Consider the following 20,063-nt stretch of genomic DNA (forward strand, 5'->3'; position numbering starts at 1 on the left):
ACTCACTTGATAGGCTGTGGGCACATCTTGGTGGGAGCTGAGACCTCCCCAGGCTGGGAACACCTCCCAAGGGACTGAGACATTGGTGGCAACCATTATCGTGACCTAGTGCAGGCATGCTGACGCAGATGCTGGCAGACGCCATCGGAGTTCTTCCCCTAGCCTGTTAGCCCAGGGGTCTGCCCCACCAGCTAGAGCACTGATTTAATCCAGCTCAGCCAGGGCAGGCAGCCTACCCTAGGGACTGGCCCCACTCAACAGTAAGCCCTCAGGCAACTTGTGGGCTCCCATAGGCCGGCTGCCTGGAACCTCTGCAGCTGGGTGAGTGGGTCTGCCTCTGTGGTGCAGGGAGTTCACGAGGGGCAGCCTGCATTAGTAGAATGTGTGGGGCCTCTTCCGTGGGGTGACCGGGTCCACTTCAGTGGGTCAAAGTGTGCACATGGGACAGGACTGTTTTGACAAAGTGTGTGGCCCTGTGGGCAGTGGGACTTCTCAGTTGCAGCAGACTTGTGTTTTTCAAACAGCCATATAGAGGATCAGCCCCATGCTCCAAAGCCTGCAGCTATTGGGTGCTCCCATGCCTGGGGCCAGCCCCACTCAGCTGCACTCCTAAGAGAGCTGATAACAGCCATGCAGGCTGGAGGCCTAGAGCAATTGTAAGCCCCTGAGCCTAGCAAACAGCCACACTGGGGGTCTACTCACTTAACAGAAATACTGCAACAGGAATGTGCTATTAGACCTTGCAGCCAATTGTGCTGGGGCCCCCCACACCCAATAAAGTGAAGGAAGGGACCCTAGCAGCCACACATAGCTGAGCATTACAATCAGAAGGCCAGGTGGACAGCCTACCCTCCCCGGGTACCTGCAGCAAGAGCAACCCTGACACAGCAGAAGGACATACATAGCCCACACAGGGAACACTCCTGGAACCTTTGGAACTGGTGATGAGATGGAAGCACACTGCTGGGCCTCATAAAGCATTTCTTACACAAGGCCACCTCTCCAAGATTGTGAGAAGTAACTGACCTACATAATGTATAGATATAAGCACAGAGAAAGAGGCAAAATGAGAAGACAAAGGAATAAGTTCCAAGTAAGGGAACAGGACAAAACCACAGAAAAAGAACTAAATGAAACAGATAAACAATCTACCTGACAAAGAGTTCAAACTAATAGTCATAGGAACACTCACTGATCTTGGGAGAAGAATGGATGAATTTCGTGGGAACTTCAAAGAATTGGAAAATATAAAAAAGAACCAATCAAAAATGAAGAATACAATACTGGAAATGAAAAATTCACTAGAAGGACTCAAAAGTAGAGTAGATGATAAAGGAGAACATATCAGTGAGCTGGATGAAATACTAGAGGAAATCACCAAAGCTGAACAAATAATAGAAAAAAGAAGTAAGAAAAACGAGGACAGTAAGGGACCTCTGGGACAACATCATGCACACTAACATTCATATTATAGGTGTCCCAGAATGATAAAATAGAGACAAAGGGGTAGAGAACCTATTTGAAGAAATAATAGCTGAAAACTTTCCTAACCTAAGGAAAGAAACAGACATCCAGGTACAGGGAGCCCAGAGAGCACCAAACAAGAGAAACCCAAAGAGGCTGACACCAAGACACATTATAATTAAAATGTCAAGAATTAAAGGTAAAGGGAGAATCCTAAAAGCTGCAAGAGAAAGGCAACAAGTCACATACGAAGGACATTCCATAACACTATCAGCTGACTTCTCGGCAAAAATCTTAAAGGCTAGAGGGGAGAGGCATGATATATTTAAAGTGCTGAGAGGAAAAAACCTACAGCAAAGAATACTCTATCTGGCAAGGTTGTAATTCAGAATGGAAGGAGAGAGAAAGAATTTCCCAGACAAGCAAAAACTAAAGGAGTTTATCACCAAGAAACCAGACTTAAAAGAAATGCTAAAGGGACTTAAATGAAAAAGAGAAGACTACAAATAGGAAAAAATTATCTGTTTCCATGATAAGAGGGTAATGGATACACACTCACAAAAAAGAAGTAGATATAATATCAAAAACATAAAATGTGAGAGGAGGGGAGTAAAAGAGTAGAGCTTTTAGCAAGAGGTCAATTTAAAGAGACTAGCAACTTAATATAGATTGCAAGATACATAGGTTATTATATATGAACCTTATGATAACCACAAACCAGAAACCTATAATGAATACAAAAAAATTAAGGGAAAGGAATCCAAACATAATACTAAAGAAAGCCATCAAACCACAAGGGAAGAGAGCAAGAGAAGAAGAAAGGAACAGGGAAGAACTACTAAAACATCCAGGAAAAAAATTTGTAACAAAATGGCAATAAGTGCATTGTTATCAATAGCCACTTTAAATGTCAATGGACTAAATGCTCCAATCAAAAGGGTGGCCGATTGGATAAAAAAACAGGACCCATATATATGCTGCATACAAGAGACACACTTCAGACCTAAAGACACTCACAAACTGAAAGTGAAGGGATGGAAAAAGATACTCCATGCAAATGGCAATGAAAAGAAAGCTGGGGTAGCAATACTTATATCAGACAAAATAGACTTAAAAACTGTAACAAGAGACAAAGAAGGGTACTACATAATGATAAAGGGAACAATCCAACAAGAGGACATAACACTTGTAAATATCTATGCACCCAACATAGAAGTACTGAAATATATAAAGCAATTATTAACAGACATAAAAGGAGAAATACACAACAACCCAATAATAGTAGGGGACTTTATTTTTATTTTATTTCTTTTTTTTGGTGAGGAGGATTGGCCCTGATCTAACATCTGTTGCCAATCTTCCTCTTTTTGCTTGAGGAAGATTGTTGTTAAACTAACATCTGTGCCAATCTTCCTCTGTTTTATATGTGGATGCCACCACAGCATGGCTTGATGAGAAGTGCATAGGTCTGTGCCTAGGATCTGAACCTGTGAACCCTGGGCCACCAAGGTGGAGCATGTGAATTTAACCACTACACCACCAGGCCAGCCCCAATAGTAGTGGACTTTAACACTCCACCAATGGACAGATCATCCATACAGAAGATCAATAAGGAAACATTGGCCTTAAATGATACGTTAGACCAGATGGACTTGGGAGATATATACAGAACAGTCCATCCAAAAACTGCAGAATACACAGTCTTTTCAAATGCACATGGAACATTCTCCAGGATAGATCACATTAGGCCATAAAACAAGTCTCAATAAATTTAAGAAGATTGAAATAATACCATGCATCTTTACTGACCACAATGGTATGAAACTAGAAATCAAGTACAGGGAAAAGAAGAAAAGCCACAATTTCTTTCCACAAAGAAAATGAGAAAAGCCACAAATATGTGGTGATTAAACAAAATGCTACTGAACAATGATTGGGTCAATTAATAAATCAAAGGAGAAATCAAACAATACCTGGAAACAAATGAAAATGAAAATACAACATGGCAAAATTTATGGGATACAGAAAAAGCAGTTCTAAGACAGAAGTTTATAGCAATACAGGCCTACCTCATCAAACAACAAAACTCTCAAATAAACAAATAAATAGTGCACCTAAAGGAACTGGAAAAAAAGAAACAAAGCCCCAAATGAGTAGAAGTAAGGAAATAATAAAAATCAAAGCAGAAATAATGAAAAAGAGACTAAAAAAGAAAAGAAAACAGAAAAAAATCAATGAAACTAAGAGCTGGTTCTTTGAAAAGATAAACAAAATTGACAAACCTTTAGATAGAATCATCAAGAAAAAATGAGAGAAGGCTCAAAATCAGAAATGAAAGAGGAGAAATTACAACAGACACCTCAGGAATACCAAAGATTAGAAGAGAGTACTATGAAAAGCTATATGCCAATAAACTGGATAATCTAAAAGAAGTGGATAAATTCTTAGAATAATACAACCTGCCAAAACTGAATCAAGAAGAAATAGAGAATTTGAACAGACCGATCACCAGTAAGGAGATTGAAACAGTAATCAAAAACCTCCCAAAAAATAAAAGTACAGGGCCAGATGGCTTCCCTGGTGAATTCTACCAAACATTCAAAGAAGACTTACTACCTGTCCTTCTCAAACTTCTCCAAAAAATTAAAGAGGAGGGGAAGCTCCCTAACTGATTCTACAAGCCAGCATTACCCTGATACCAGAACCAGACAAGAATGAGACAAAAAAAGAAAATTACAGGCCCATATCACTGATGAATATCAATGCAAAAATCCTCAACAAAATAGTAGCAAATTGAATACAACAAAACATTATAAAGATCATACATCATGATGAAGTGGGATTTATTCCAGGGTGCAGGGTTGGTTCAACATCCACAAATCAATTGTGATATACCACATTAACAAAATGAAGAAAAAAAATCACATGATCATCTCAATAGATGCAGAGAAAGCATTTGACAAGATACAGCATCCATTTATGATAAAAAAAAAACTCTCAATAAAATGGGTATAGAAGGAAAGCACATCAACATAATAAAGGTCATATATGACAAACTGACAGCTAATGTCATTCTCAATGGAGAAAAACTGAAAGCTATCCCTCTAAGAACAGGAACCAGACAAGGACGCCCACTTTCACCACTCTTATTTAACATAGTATTGGAAGTCCCAGCCAAAGCAATCAGGCAAGAAAAAGAAATAAAAAGGATCCAAATTGGAAAGAAAGAAGTAAAACTGTCACTATCTGCAGATGATGCAACTTTATACATAGAAAACCCTAAAGGTGCTGGCCCTGTGGCCGAGTGGTTAAGTTTGCGTGCTCTGCTTCGGTGGCCCAGGGTTTGGCTGGTTCGGATTCCGGGTGTGGACCTAGCACTGCTCATCCAGCCATGCTGAGGTGGTGTCCACATAGCAGAACCAGAAGGACCCACAACTAGAATATACAACTATGTAGTGGCAGCTTTGGGGAGAAGAAGAAAAAACAAACAAACAAACAAAGAAAACCCTAAAGACTCCACCAAAAAACTTTTAGAAATTATAAATGAATACAGTAAAGTTACAGGATACAAAAATCAGTTGTGTTTCCATACACTAACAACGAAGTAGCAGAACGAGAAATTAACAATCCCATTTACAATTGCAACAAAAAGAATAAAATACCTAGGAATAAACTTAACCAAAGAGGGGAAAGACCTGTACACTGAAAACTATAAAACATTGTTGAAAGAAATAGAAGACACAAAGAAATGGAAAGATACTCCATGCTCTTGGATTGCAAGAATTAACCTAGTTAAAATGTCCATACTTCCTAAAGCAATCTACAGATTCAATGCAATCCCTATCAAAATTCCAATGACATTTTTCACAGAAATAGAACAAAGAATCCTAAAATTTGTATAGAACAACAAAAGACCCTGAGTAGCCAAAGGAATCCTTAGAAAAGAGAACAGAGCTGGTTCACTCCCTGATTGCAAAATATACTACAAAGCTATAGTAATCAAAACAGCATGGTACTGGTACAAAAACAGACACACAGATCAACGGAACATAATCAAGAGCCCAGAAATAAACACACATCTATGGACAGCTAATCATCGACAAAGGAACAAATATACAATGGAGAAAGGAAAGTCTATTCAATAAATGGTGTTGGGAAAACTGGACAGCCACATGCAAAAGAATGAAAATACAACAATATCTTACAACATACACAAAAATTAACTCAAAATGGATTCAAGACTTGAATGTAAGACCTGAAACCATGAAACATCCAGAGGAAAACATAGGCAGTATGCTCTTCAACATCAGTCTTAGCAGCATATTTTCAAGTACCATGTCTGACTGGGCAAGAGAAACAATAGAAAAAATAAACAAATTGGACTACATCAAACTAAAAATCTCCTGCACAGCAAATGAAACCATCAACAAAATGAAAAGACAACCTAACAATTGGGAGAAGATGTTTACAAACCATGTATCTGATAAGGGGTTAATATCCAAAATATATAAAGAACTCATACGTCTCAACAACAAAAACACTAACAAACCGATTAAAAAATGGGCAAAAGATCTGAAGAGACATTTCTCCAAAGAAGATATGTGGATGGCCAACAGGCACACGAAAAGATGCTCAACATCACTAATTATCAGGGAAATTCAAATCAAAACTACAATGAGATATCACCTCACACCCATCAGAAGGGCTATAAATAACAAGACAGTAAATAACAAGTGTTGGAGACGATGTGGAGAGAAGGGAACCCTCATACACTGCTGGTGGGAATGCACACTGGTGCACCCACTATGGAAAACAGTATGGAGATTCCTCAAAAAATTAAGAATAGATCTGTCACATGATCCAGCTATTCCACTGCTGGGTATTTATCCAAAGAACATGAAAACACAAATGCAAAAAGATACATGCACCCCTCTGATCACTGCAGCATTATTCACAATAGCCAAGACTCGGAAGCAACCTAGGTACCCATCAGGGGACGAATGGATAATGAAGATGTGGTATATATACATAACGGAATACTACTCAGCCATAAAAAGGAATGAAATCTGGCCATTTGTGACAACATGGATTGACCTTGAGGGTATTATGCTAAGCGAAGTAAGTCAGAGGGAGAAAGTCAAATACCTTATGGGCTCATTCGTAAATAGAAGATGAAAATAACAACAAAGAAACACATAGAGACAGAAATTGGATTGGTGATTACCAGAGGGGAAGGGGGAAGGGAGGAGGGCAAAAGGGATGATTAGACACACGTGTGTGGTGATGGACTGTAATTAGTCTCTGGGTGGTGAACATGATGTAATCTACACAGAAATAAAAATATAATGATGTACACCTGAAATTTATCTAATGTCATAAACCAATGTTATCGCAATAAAAAAAATCAGCACACTAGCAAAAAATAACAAATTAATTTTAAAGAAATGCTGTTAATTGTTAGATATAATCATGGTATTAAGGTTATAAAAGAAAATGTTATTTAGAGATACATATTAGAAGTATTTAGGAGTCAAATATCAAAGCAAATATAGCCAAATGTTAATTACTATTAAATCTTGGTGATGGATATATGAGGGTTCAAACTGTTTCCTCTGATTTCACATTCGAAAATTTTTCTAACAAAAACTTTGAGATACGTTAATGAAATCCTTAACTGGAGAAATATACCATGTTCTTAGATTGAAGAGCCAATATTGTAAAGATATCTACTCTATTCCACGCAGTCTTAGTCAAAAAGTGTAACAGGTTTTATTTTTTTTAATAGAACTTGATGAATTGACTCTATGATTTACATGCAATTGCAAAGGGTCAAGAACAGTCCAGATACTCTAAAGAAAAAGAATAAGGTAGGAGCGCTTGTTCTACCAGATTCCAAAGTTAAATGAAATAAGACAATGTAGTACTGGTACGTAGATTGACAAGTAGACCAGTGGTGCAGAAGAGATTGCCCAGGGGAGAGAAATTCTGGAATGGCAGTATGAAGGGCTCATGGAAACCTCTCCTCCAGAGAGACATCTATTAAACTAGTAAAAATTAGCAAAGGCAATCATTCCAAGTATCTAGAGATTCATCAAAAGACAACAAACTGAGAAGCATTTATTCAGGAAAATCTAAGGAATCTTGGTAAGAACAGTGGGAACCATCGCATTGGGGCCAGAACCAGAGCCTGCACTGATCCCCCAGATCTGCCTTGCAGAAAGACCTGTTCCATTTGGGGTATAGAGGAAGCAACGTACCAACACGCACACACGCACAGACACACATACTTTTGTACCCTACAACTAAAAAACATTTTTATTTTATATTGATGAAATCACTTTGAAAATCAATTCTGCACTTGACCACAGAGCAAACTTAAATCAACTTTAAAAAGCAGATATTTATCAAGGCTGCATTCTCAGGTCATAATCCAAGAAATTGAGGAGCAATTTTAAAATGCCAAGCAAATCCTTAACTATTGGAAAACTACACAGTCTCCCTTGGATCAAAGAGAAAATAAAAGCAAATTGCAACCTAGAAATCAATGAAGAGGAGAATATTTCATGCCAAAATGGATAGGGTAACATTAAAGCTATAATTAGGGGAAAATATATAACTTTAAATGACTTTACTTAAGAAAAACTAAAAATAATGGAACCCAGTGCTACCTTTAATTAATAAATTAGGAAAAGAACAAAATTTAAAAGTAGGAAAATGATGCAAACTAAGGGTAAGTTTAAGTTAATGAAGAATGTTTAAAAAATTGACAGAAAAAAATATTAAAAAACAAAAGAAAGGATATATAAACCCAGTGTTATTTGAAAGTGTCAATAAAGTGAATAACCGCTTGAGAAACCTAATTAAAGGAAGAGAGAGCAATGGTTTGTGACTTAGTAAATGGTATAACTATTCCCCCAGGAAGCTGACGTTGGACCCCTACCTCACACTATCTAGAAACTATATTCCAGATGCTTTGAAGAGCTGCTATTAGCCTAGGCAAAGCCTGTTATCTTCACCACTCTAACACACAGATTTATTTAGGTATTTCCACTACCCACTACTTCTATTATCTACAGAATAAAACCCTAACTTGTCATTTAAGGACCTCTGAAATTCTTGCCCATCAGCTAACGTGCTTTCCATGCACATAAATCCACTTTGCTACTTGTCAAATTCTTAATCCTCTTCTCTCAGATGTTCCCTGACCCTCTGTGCACAATGCGTCACTCCTTCACCTGGTCTCCGACCTCATGCAGAGAGAGCCTATTACACAGGCACAAACAACTTGCCTTGCATGACAGTGGGTTTCAGGGCTCTCTCCCACTACCTGGGAAAAGGAAGGTACCACATCCAGCCAATTCCTTCCTCCCCATCCACGTCCCAGGGCTGTGCACTCAGATTAAATGAATTCAATACAGCACTTACTGGTCAGGACGGACTAGCCATCTTTATTATTTTGAGAGTGTCAGTATATTCTTATTCCTGAAAGTCATCAGGGAACATTCATGACTTTATTTTGTGCGTTTCTTAGCTAACAACAAACCTAGATAGGACCTGAAGATTGTTTACTCTCTTCTTCTTTCTTTCTACACAGTGATGTACTCAAACCACTCTAGCAGTCAGAGATTTTACAAGTTTCCAAAAGGTCCCACAGAAAATGAATTCTAGCATCTCTCAGTATTGTAGATATTGTCACACAAAGTTATCATATATGTGATGGCAATGGTCCCAGGTAGCAGCATTCAAGTCATAAATTCTTAACCAGATTGTTACTTTTCTGCTTTTTCAACTTAGTTTGATGGTTGAAAGAAGACCCCAAACCAAAAACTCAAACAGAAGAATAACTAGTAATCACATTTCATCCAGAATAGAAGGCTAGCCAAAGAAGACATCCCAAGGTGTTCTTCATATCTGAAAAGAAAGAAGCCAAATTAAAAAAAAAAAAAAGACAAAACATTTAATAGGTATTTTTCACAATTTCAGTACAAATTATCATTTCAAATAAACATTACAGGGTGCTATTAATTGCCAGTCACCTAATAAATAATTTTTGCAGCTTTTCTTTCTGATGAAATTACTTCATTATAGAGCGAATGTTTTCATACATTACTTTGCTCACATTTATACGCATGTCAGGAGAATTTTAAGTGTCTGGAACTTCAACAACTTCAAACTTTTACAGGAATTGCTTGGGCGCATGTCCTAATTTCATTCATTTACTGGATCCAATTTAAAAAACAGGCAAGAAGTCTGAGAAGATGATGTTGTAAAAGGGAATATAATTGGGGTCAGAGAGAATGTTGAATTGCAAAGCACTGTGCCCAAAACACTGCAGTGAAGCGTAACGTCTTACAGAACAGTCGCGAAATAAACCGCAAGGTCACCAAAGAAAGGCCCACGTGGGAACATCAAAGACAGACTAAAAATAAAAAACCACAGAATGAAATCCCCAGGAAGGCAGCTGCTTATTGTCAAGATCATTCCACCAACTCTGCTGTTAACCTCGGAAACCTGCAACGATTAAGCACTGATTTAAAGAATAAATAAGGCAATTCCAATTCTTTGTTTTTTAAAGAGAACCTTGGTGTGAGAACCTTACATGTTATCAACTCAAAATCCACTCTATGTCGTTCACTAAATTTGAACATCCATCATCAAATAATGTTGGTTCAATTCTTGTTAAACTACTTGTAATTTTTCTTATGACCTGCCTCAACTTTGTGTGTTAAATATTCACTGTTGGATTCTTAAAAGCTACTTGTGTGATGAGCACTTGTCTTTATTGAAATTCTGTTCTCTGTACCATTTATGTGCTATTTGCTTTCTAGAACAAAGAAGCAAGCTGGAAAATTAGGCCTAGTCCCAGCATGGCAAGCAACTTCTATGGTACTTATGTTTCTCTGCTCTTCTGACTGGTGGTTACATAATATCTGCTTTTAAATTCACCTCCTTTTTGGTGGGATAAGAGGTTACAGATAAAAGAGCCTTTGAATTCAGAAATCTTTGCTTCCACTCCCAAGTGTACCCTTAGTAGCAACGTGAACGCTGTCAAATTATTTAACTTCTCTGAGCCTATTATCCATCTCGCTTTCTTTCTCCCCCAAACTCTTTCAAGGATCACGTTGTTTACCTCTCACATTTGTTAGACAGATAACAATGATATAAAGTACGTAAGTGCTACAGAAGGGGCCTTAATCAGCTAAGGCCAGAAACACCATCTTTTAGGACCAGTCAACTCCATGTATTATGTATTTATCTTTATGGGTCACTAACACCTTTTTCTGTTATCTGTTTTCAGATGAAATGAGATAAATGTTGTAGTTGTGTTTTTGTTGTGAGTGCCAGATTTAAATACTCTGCAGTGTATCATGACAGTGGCAATGAGAAACAATTCTGAAATCCCAGAGGTCTGATTGGTCAAAAGAAAGTGGTCCCCACCCCCCAACCCCCCAGGTGAGATGCTTATTGCCATCCCAACTACTGGCATTTAGTACAGGAATTCCCTGGTCACATTAGGGACAACACAGAATCACTGCTCTATGATTCTATGATGTGAAAGACTCCTAAATACACTATGTGGCAAAGTAAGCTTCTGCCAGTGAGTTTCTTTTCTTTTTTTTTTTTTAAAGATTTTATTTTTCCTTTTTCTCCCCAAAGCCCCCCAGTACATAGTTGTGTATTTTTAGTTGCGGGTCTTTCTAGTTGTGGCATGTGGGATGCCACCTCAGCGTGGCCTGATGAGCGGTGCCATGTCCGCGCCCAGGATTCGAACTGGCGAAACCCCGGGCCGCCGAAGCAGAGCACGTGAACTTAACTACTTGGCCACAGGGCCAGCCCCCAGTGAGTTTCTTATTCGCAAAAATATATCTGCTCCAAATGCATTCTAGACCTTATGACAATATTTTAAGAATGTAAAACAGTATGGTGATGTCTTTTTAAGTGATCTAAGAGGCAAGAAATGGTGTTGGAAATGTACAGGAAAAATGTATATGCAAAAAATAAACCTAATAAACACATAGATGAGCAAACCCCAGAAATGCTGCCCTGGAGTTTCTTATATCTAGGGACATGTGGTACGTTCCTTCCTGAAGCTACAGCCTGGCAGACCAGGCTAAACTAAATATTCTTCATACTATAATGATGAGGATCAATATCATGTGCCAGCATGAGTTTTCACATTTCCTGGTTTTACTAGGTACGCAATAAAGAATCCAGGAGGTTGTGTTTAACAGGGAACAGATAGTGTGCAAAAATTGGTTCAAGTAGCACACCAGGGCTCAGGACGATAGCAATTTATGGGGCATGCAATGTCTAAGACGCGGTACAGGAGCCTTTCCCCAGTTTAAGCTCAGGTTAAGCTAATGGTATGTACTTCAGAACCAGAACAGTGTAAGACACCATCTCCCACAGGATCACACGTAATCAAGGTTCATCTACATGTGCGTAAGTCAACAAGGGCTGATGGGAACGTACAGTCTAGTCATTGCTTGATCTATGGGCTGCTTCCCACTCTGACTTTTTAAGCCGGTGTCAGCGGGCCATGTACAGCTCTTAATGGCCCCGACCACCTTTCAGTCTAATCCTTACTTTATGCGTCAAGCCTTAGGTGGTTCGCCAGAAAGTTACTCCAAATCTGTAAAGTACAAATAAAATTTTAAAAACACCACATACACACATAAATTGAACAACCATCAATAGGAGAGAGCTTCTTGGGCATTACCGGCCAGACTCTGTCTCCTAAAATCCATACAGTGAACCTAACCAGCGGTTTCCCACACCCCTGAGAGGACACTTCAAACGCACAAGTCTGGAATAAAGCATATCTTGGTGGCTGAATAATCATCTTATTCAATAAGAGACACAAGGTTTGTAAACTACACAAGAGGGACAGAAGTACAAATGTTTTTTCAATGTGCCTTTAAATAGATGTCTCTTTTGACTCTGGGCTTTTCCCTGTAAAGTGATGCCTAAGGGAAGAAGGCACACGTTCCAAGGAAGTGGGGGTCAAGGTTTCCCACTCATGTTTTCGCCAGTGGGTCAAACACCTGTAGCACCGTCCTCTTGTCCTTGTCACTGACCGTCACCCAGTGACCGAAGTCTTTTTGCCTGTGCTCCGGTGGCGGCTCCTCGGCAGCTGAGGCGCTGACATGGGGTGGGGCTGTGTGCGCCCTTCCAAGGTTCGTGGTCCCCGTGTCCAGGCGGTTAGAGCTCTTGGAAAGCCAGGCATTATTCAGCAGCTTAGGGTGTTGGAGAAGGCTCCAGAAGGGATCCTGATGGTCATCCAGAAGGGAGGCTGCCTCTGACTTCAGCTCTTTGGGGCCATCAGTTTCTGGGCTTGCAGCAGATGAAGTGCCAAGAAAAGCTGGTTGTGGAAGGAGGGCACCCCCGTCAGGCTGGCGTGCAGGGGGACAGTCACTGCTGGGGCTACTGCTGCAGGTGAGGCCCTGGAGAAGCTGGCTGTTGCTCTGCAGAACCTGCAGATTGAAGGTGGCGGGGGCTGACTTCTTCCTCCTTGGGGGGACCTGGGGCACGAGAGGTGGAACCTGCAGAGGGGGTGGCGTGGTGGCTCCAGCCACTGGAGGGGCATTGTTGGGCACTGGCTTCCCGCCACTTGGCCTCCTCTCCACACCTTTCCCAGGCTGAAGTGTTCTTGGTTTGGGAACAGGTGGGACTGTCGTTAGAGGAGGAGTTTCAAGGCTCGTCTCCGGGGGCCCGATTGTAAAATGGGCAGTCTGTTGTCCAAAGTTTTCTTCCGGTGACGTGGGCTGAGAAAAAGCACAACAAAGAGTGTAAATAAGAAGCCAGCCCTGGAGGTGGGGTTGGGAATCAGAGAGCATCAGTCTCGGCGAGGCAGCAAAGAGGAGCTAAGCCGACATTCTAGCAAATTCAAGATTTGAGAATGTCCGGGATGCGGACATGTGGCTGGGTCTGAAAGAGCACAAGAGAGACACACACACATTTATCAAGTGCCAGCAGGTCCAATGAAATATGAGTGACAACTTTAAAACCAGGGCTTCAGTGAATAATTTGAGACAAGTTTTTCTTTGTTACCTTAGGAAATGGGGTTCTGCTCTTTATTAAAATTGAACCTCTCTGAAAACTCTGTCCTTTGAGGCCGAAGCTTTGATAATTCAGTTTGCACCGTGCATGGCTGAAGAAACTGATCGCGCAGCAAGAAGCTAACAGAAGAACTAATGGATTTACTTGCTCCTTGAATCTTTGATATTTAAATATAGAAGAATGGAAAATTTCACACCAGAACTTTACTTCCTTGGTTCCAATTCAAAAATATCACAAAGAAAACAATTGCAGAGCGCAAAAGAGCTGGCTCCATTTCTTTCTTCAAAAAGAAATGGCCCTCCCCTAGCTCAAGCTTCGGCATTTCAGGATTTCCTTTGGTTCTTTAGGAAACAAACGGAAAACAATCCCTTCCCCGACAGCCTTTGACTGTAACTCCTGTGCAGCTGGTTGGGAAAAGGAATCCATTTCTGCCCCTGGCTTTTAAAAGAAAAGACAAAGTGGGTCCAAGGAAAGGAGGAGGAAAGAGGCCTGTTTTGCAAGGAGGAATGGAAAATGGACAGATGCAATGAGCAAAAGAGGGACAAGCAACCCAGAAAACACAAAGCAAGCTCTGGAAGGACGGCGCACCAAAGGCACGGCTCACGCTCTCTACAGGTAGAGAAACAGCAGGCATTCTGCAAATGACCAGCCAGGCATTACCGAGAGTCCCGTTACGAGAACACCGAGATCAAACGGAAGATCCAGATGTCTCTATGGGTGCCAGTCTTTGGGCTGCTACTGTCCTGACAAACTCATGTCTTTGAAGCAGCAAGCAAGGCTGAGAAGCTTGAGAGCGAGAGCAGAACACAATCTGCAAGAAAAGTGGCACAAGAAGCTGTCGACCCTCCAGAAGCCGAGCTGCGCAAGGGCTTGTCAACACAGCTAACGGCTAACGGCGGAATCCGTTATTGCCTTTCTTTTTTGCTTTTTAAAAAACAGTATTGAAAAGATATTACGTAACAACACTTTAGACGGAAACACAGCTACAAATGAAGCATAAACGGTCACAAAATGAATACAAAGTTTCATTTTTGTTAATTGTTTTCTGGATCTTGTCCACATGAAAGAACCAAAACAAATATTTTTACTTAGTTATCATCATGCTGAAACACTCCTTTACCACATTATCTGAAACGGTTGTCCACGTTTGCACAGAGCTCCCTTAAGACCTTGTAGAAAGGGGCCGAGAGCATGGCGGGGTGGGTGAGGGGGCTATTGGACTGGTCCACAAGGCAGCGTCCAGAGCCGGGCTCCAGGGACAGAGCCCTTGCATCAAGGCAAATAAAATCTGTACATGTGAAACCACGTGCACACAACACAGACCACACACAAATGGGAAGTGCGGAACATTTGGAATAAAGCATCCCATGGTGGTTCGATTTGGGGACTCCGACAGAACATTCGGGAGGCATGATACCTCCAAGCTGTTCCCATCACGGTGAGAAACTCCTGGTTTTTCTGCTCAGCTAGAGACAAGATGCAGCAGGAATACGAAGGGGAAAGCACTTGCCAAGCATGTTCCTCAAGGATGCGTATTCATGAATGCGTATGCAGAGACCAGGCTCAATGGAGACATTATCTAACGAGACATTCGAGCAACTTAGGACAAGGGGCTTCCACTACCAGGTTCTTACCTTTCCTGTCCTCCTCAAGGTTGGCTTCTTGATGGCAGGAACTCTGGGTGCTGGCCGACGGGGCAGGAGTGGGGCCACCCCCGCTGTGGGCTCTGGTTTGGAAGACCCTTGGTCCCTTGGGGCCGTGGCATTTAGGGCTTCTCCCGGGGTGCCTGAAACACACGATTGCATGGCTGACGTGTACAGGTCAAGGCAATTCGCTGCATGAGTTAATCTTTAGGCGGTCGACATTCTAAGGATAATTTACTGATGCACTGTATTTCCTTTTTTCTAAAAAAAAATCTTTGACAGTTGTCAGGACCAATCAGCTAGGTTTGGCCCCAGCTTCTCACACTCAGTTTCTCACCAGGGATGTGATCTGGGGTCCGTGGGCGGTCCTGATGGGCTTCAGTGAGGCCCTGACATCACATGCACGGTTTTATGTGTATTTCTCAGAGGAGATGATCCAAAATGCCTCAAAATCGCAGCAGGGCCCAGGACCAAGAAAACATTAAGTTGGGACCCTGGGTATATTTCAAACCTCAAACCTCTCCTAACCTCTCCATCTATAGATTTTTCTTTTTAAATCACTTTATGGAAATAATTCACATACCATAAAACTCCCCCTTTTTAAGGATACGATTTGGTGGGTTTTAGTATATTCACAAAGTTGTGTGCCCATCACCACTATCCAGTTCCATAACAACTTTACCACCCTAAAAAGAAACCCCACACATATGCATAGCCGTCACTCCCCATTCCCTCCTCTGTCCAGCCCCTGGAAACCACGAATAACTTTCTGTCTGTATGGATCTGCCACTTCCAGACACCTCGTATAAATGAAATCATATAATGCGTGGCCTTTCGTGTTCGGCTTCTTTTACTTAGCATACTATTTCTGAGATTCACCCATGATACAGCATGTATTAGTACTCCTTTTTACAGCTGAATAATATTCCATTGTATGGATACACCATTCATCAGTTGATGGACACTTCGGTTGTTACATCCATATAATTTTAGTTATTTCTTTTTAAATATTAAAAAAAAACACTTGTGACGGTGTTATCCTACAACAGAGTTTTGCAACCTCTTAATTTATGTCCCCCTTAAATGTTATTTGGGAATTCCAAATAAGTTAAATATCCAGACTAAAAGCAAATCAGGCAATTGTAATTGCATATGGCTTTTCAGAGGGCTTAATCTCCCCACTCCAAACCAAAACAAAAAACCCCTTGGGGCTGGCCCCGTCCATGGCCGAGTGGTTAAGTTCAAGCGCTCTGCTTCAGCGGCCCGGGGTTTCGCCAGTTTGAATCCTGGACATGAACATGGTGCCGCTCGTCAGGCCACGCTGAGGAGGCATCCCACATGCCACAAGTGGAAGGACCCACAACTAAAAATACACAACTATGTACCAGGGGACTTTGGGATAAAAAGGAAAAATTTTAAAAATAAATAAATAAAATAAAATTCTCAGCAGTTTAGAAATCTAGGGTGTTTTAAAAACAAAACGAAACAAAACAAAAACCCCCCAAAAACGTTAGTGACCAGGGATTTGAATGCATGGGGGAGATTCCAAGTTAAAAGATGGTCAACACAGGTTAGACAGAGTAACAACAGCAAAAACGATCAGGCAGTGTGGCAGAGAAGAGATCCCTGGCTGCCAGTAAGGAATCTACAGTTGCTGCTGGATCTAAAAAGTAGATTTTGGGGGCTGGCCCCGAGGCCAAGTGGTTAAGTTTGTACGCTCTGCTTTGGCAGCCCCGGGTTTTGCCAGTTCAGATCCTGGGTGCAGACCAGGCACCACTCATCAAGCCATGCTGAGGTGGTGTCCCAGGTGCCACAACTAGAAGGACCCACAATTAAAATATACAACTATGTATTGGGGGGCTTTGGGGAGAAGAAGGAAAAATTAAAAATCTTTTTCTTAAAAAAAAAGGAGATTTTATGCCTGAATTCGGACGCTATCTAACTATCTCTTTTTACAGAGCCAGCAGAATCTGTTAGAGCCCACATTAACCTCTTCTAAAATTCATTTTCATTTATTTCAGTCTCTCCCTTAAGTGCTGCTTAATAATCCTGGGATGATTTTTATATACTTACTACCTTTTAAATACATAATTTTAAATGGACAATAAATCTTAGTAGTGGAATTTTATAAAATGTTGCTGAAGGGTACTTTCATTTAATACTGGCTTCAGAAAAAAAAAAAAAGTTACTTTTGTCTTCTAGGCCCCTTTTAGTAGGAAGATGAAATGACAAGAAGAGTCGGTTTTTCTCTCAACCCGGGGAGGAGAGCCCTGGGGAACACCTACCTCCTCTGGCTTCCAGGAGACATCGGATTGCTGCTTCCGCCTCCTGAGCATTGGTGGTTTTGATCTGCTTGACGTTATAAGGTTTACTTATCCCAGTCCTAGCTTTGGGCTTGAGGACAGAATCGGGAAGAGAAGCATATTAACACGGGTAGGAAACCAGACTGGCGCATTCACTGTCTACTGATCTGTACGTGAGCATGAGACTTACAGGCTCCATCAGAGAGTGATCAAAACACAAACTCCAGCCTAAACCCCATCCCCCAAGCCTCTGTTTCCCCCAGGAGCACTCTCACACCGAGAAGAGGAATGCAACAATATTTAGAGCAGATGACCTTCGTCTCCCAAACCGGGTGGTTACAGGATTTCGCAATGTGAATAAACTATCCTCTGTCTTTATTTCAGTAACCAGATAAAAGCCAGAAAGCATCATCAGAGGCCACTCTTTCCACAGCCCGGCTGAGGCATTCAAACACCTTGCACACGTATTTTCTCAAAGTGCGTTTTCTAGCTCTTAACTCAAACCTCTGGGTTGCCTCTGATGGTCAGCCTTCATCACCATGAACCGCCGACACCCAGTTAACTGCCTCCTCCGGCTCTGAACGCCGGAGCCTCGGGCCTGGCCCAGCTCTCTGAACTCTCCTGGGACATATTAGCTTCCACCCAGCACCCAGCCCCACCGCCCTCCTCCTCGCCTCTACTCCATTCACTGTCACCTGCAGTCTTTAGCAGCTCGCTGTCATCCTCTGGAACTCTCCACCTCCAAAATCCTACAGCTCTGTTCTTACTAGTGTTCCCCTACTGCGTTATTTAGCCCTGTTAGGACTCTTTTTGGCCTCTTTGCTTAACTAACTCTGTGCCAGAACAATCAGCATTTCGTCAGACAACTGATCTGAACTTCTCCTGTTTGCCCGTCTACCAACCACCGTAGAGTACACACCAAGGTCAAAGCCGAGCGTCGGGACAACGAGAAGCAAGTGAGCCTGGAAACCAACAGTCCCGCCATGCAGGCACATGGGATTTTTCATCAAACATGATTTTCTCTCTAACGTCCTAAAGGACCAATTAAAAGCCCTATAAAGGACCTGCTACTAAGTGACGGGGTTTGGGGATGAGCTGGCAGGTGGGCAGACAGTTAGAGAGATAAAATCTATGTATTCACGGAAAAGAGGTGATCTTGCATGATCTTAGGAACTGAGGATGCACGACAAGGTAAACCCCTGGGTCTGAAATACTGGCCCGTTTCTCTTTGAGCTGAATACAGAACTCACTGCTTGCTGTGGTGCTCCCGGGAGAAGTTTTGCTGTCTGCAAAATCGAATATTGCCCGTGGGTGCCAGAGGAGATGGACACATCCGAAGCCGACTTTTTCACCATTAAACCAGCTGCGAAAACCAACAAGGACAGAGTGTGGGTCTCAGTGAAGTCACCGGCTGCTTCAAGGCACATTCCCAGGCAGCTGAGAGCAAGGCCAACCGCAGACGCATGCGGGTGAGAGCGCGTACGCGGCCCTGGGGCATCCACAGAGCCAAGCTTAAGTCCTCTTTCGACTGTCCATCAGCTTCTGCTGCGAATGCAGATTCTCTGGAGAAGCTTTATTTGAATGCAAATTTTAATCTAACATTCTAGGGGGGATTTAAATCAGATATAAAAGTCAACTCATTTTTAAGGGGTTTAAAATTCACTACTGTTACTAGGACCAAATTTTAGAAACGGTTAGTGGGCAAAAATCTAAAAAATTCCAAAGCAGGGGAATAAACCCTATGAAATCAGACTTGCAGCCATTAACGAATTGTGTTTTAGAACAAGATTTAATGACTCGTTAAATGAAAGACAAATGACCAAACAAAATGGATATCAATTTTGTTTAAAAAAAAAAAGAAAAAATTGTGTGTATGTTTAAAAAGTCACGTGCTTCTCGCTTGCCATAGATTTCTACTGTAAAGTAAGCCAAGGGGAACCTAATTCTGAAAGTAAAGCCTCAGAAAAATCTAGATATCTGATTGCCACATTTTGGGGGAAGGAGTGTTGGAGAAGTCAACAGTAGAGGTCAAAGAGAAACTGATCAAAAGCACGTCACAACTTTATTTTCAGGTAATTAAGGAAAGTTTGATGGGCAAAGCACTGTCTTTTTGAGGAGTCAGGAGGAAAAGCACTACCCTGTGAGGCCTGAGCTGGGAAGAACTTGTCCTCAAGTTGAAGAACGCCAGGAGCCCACAGGCGTGAGCGCACAGCTGGGATGGCGCCTGGTTAGAGGCTGGCATGCCATCACCCTGGGCTTACTTGAGTCCTAACAAGCAAGGAGAGGGCGGGCAGCAGTCAAGGAGAGAAGATTCTGAAAGATACTTCAGGGGGTCGGGGAGGAAGGAGCTAAAAAAGTCGCTGGCTCGCCTGCGGCCCCAATATTCCATCCTATAAGGTTTCAAACTAAAATCCGCTTAAAGCTACACAGCTACAGGACGACGAAGAACAGCTTTATGAAGGAATCGTTCAACCTGCCACGAGACGCACAGCTGTCTCTGCTCTCAAGCGTGTCGTGGCTCTAAGACAAAAAGGAGCCCAAGGAAGGGGAAAAGCATTGTGGGGACTCAAAGCCTAGAGAGAAGTGGATTTTG

General features: G+C 41.7%; 1 protein-coding gene across 5 annotated transcripts in view; it reads right to left on the minus strand.

The window, feature by feature from the left end:
- Positions 1-8,130: 8,130 nt before the first annotated feature.
- The window catches only part of SYNJ2 (synaptojanin 2), a 100,111-nt gene continuing 88,178 nt past the window's right edge, over positions 8,131-20,063 (minus strand). For 4 of the 5 annotated variants that reach the window (XM_046669643.1, XM_046669642.1, XM_046669645.1 and 1 more), the window contains 4 exons: positions 18,721-18,833; positions 17,453-17,561; positions 15,159-15,310; positions 12,289-13,229 (listed from right to left, as the gene is read on the minus strand). In XM_046669643.1, coding sequence (XP_046525599.1) covers positions 12,483-13,229; positions 15,159-15,310; positions 17,453-17,561; positions 18,721-18,833 — 1,121 coding nt within the window. In that variant the 3' untranslated portion in view covers positions 12,289-12,482. Of the gene's footprint in view, positions 9,376-12,288; positions 13,230-15,158; positions 15,311-17,452; positions 17,562-18,720; positions 18,834-20,063 lie in introns of those variants that run through there. The other variant, XM_046669644.1, reaches the window with a different exon arrangement.

This window comes from Equus quagga, chromosome 8 (assembly GCF_021613505.1).
Source record: "Equus quagga isolate Etosha38 chromosome 8, UCLA_HA_Equagga_1.0, whole genome shotgun sequence".
NCBI classification, from domain to species: domain Eukaryota; kingdom Metazoa; phylum Chordata; class Mammalia; order Perissodactyla; family Equidae; genus Equus; species Equus quagga.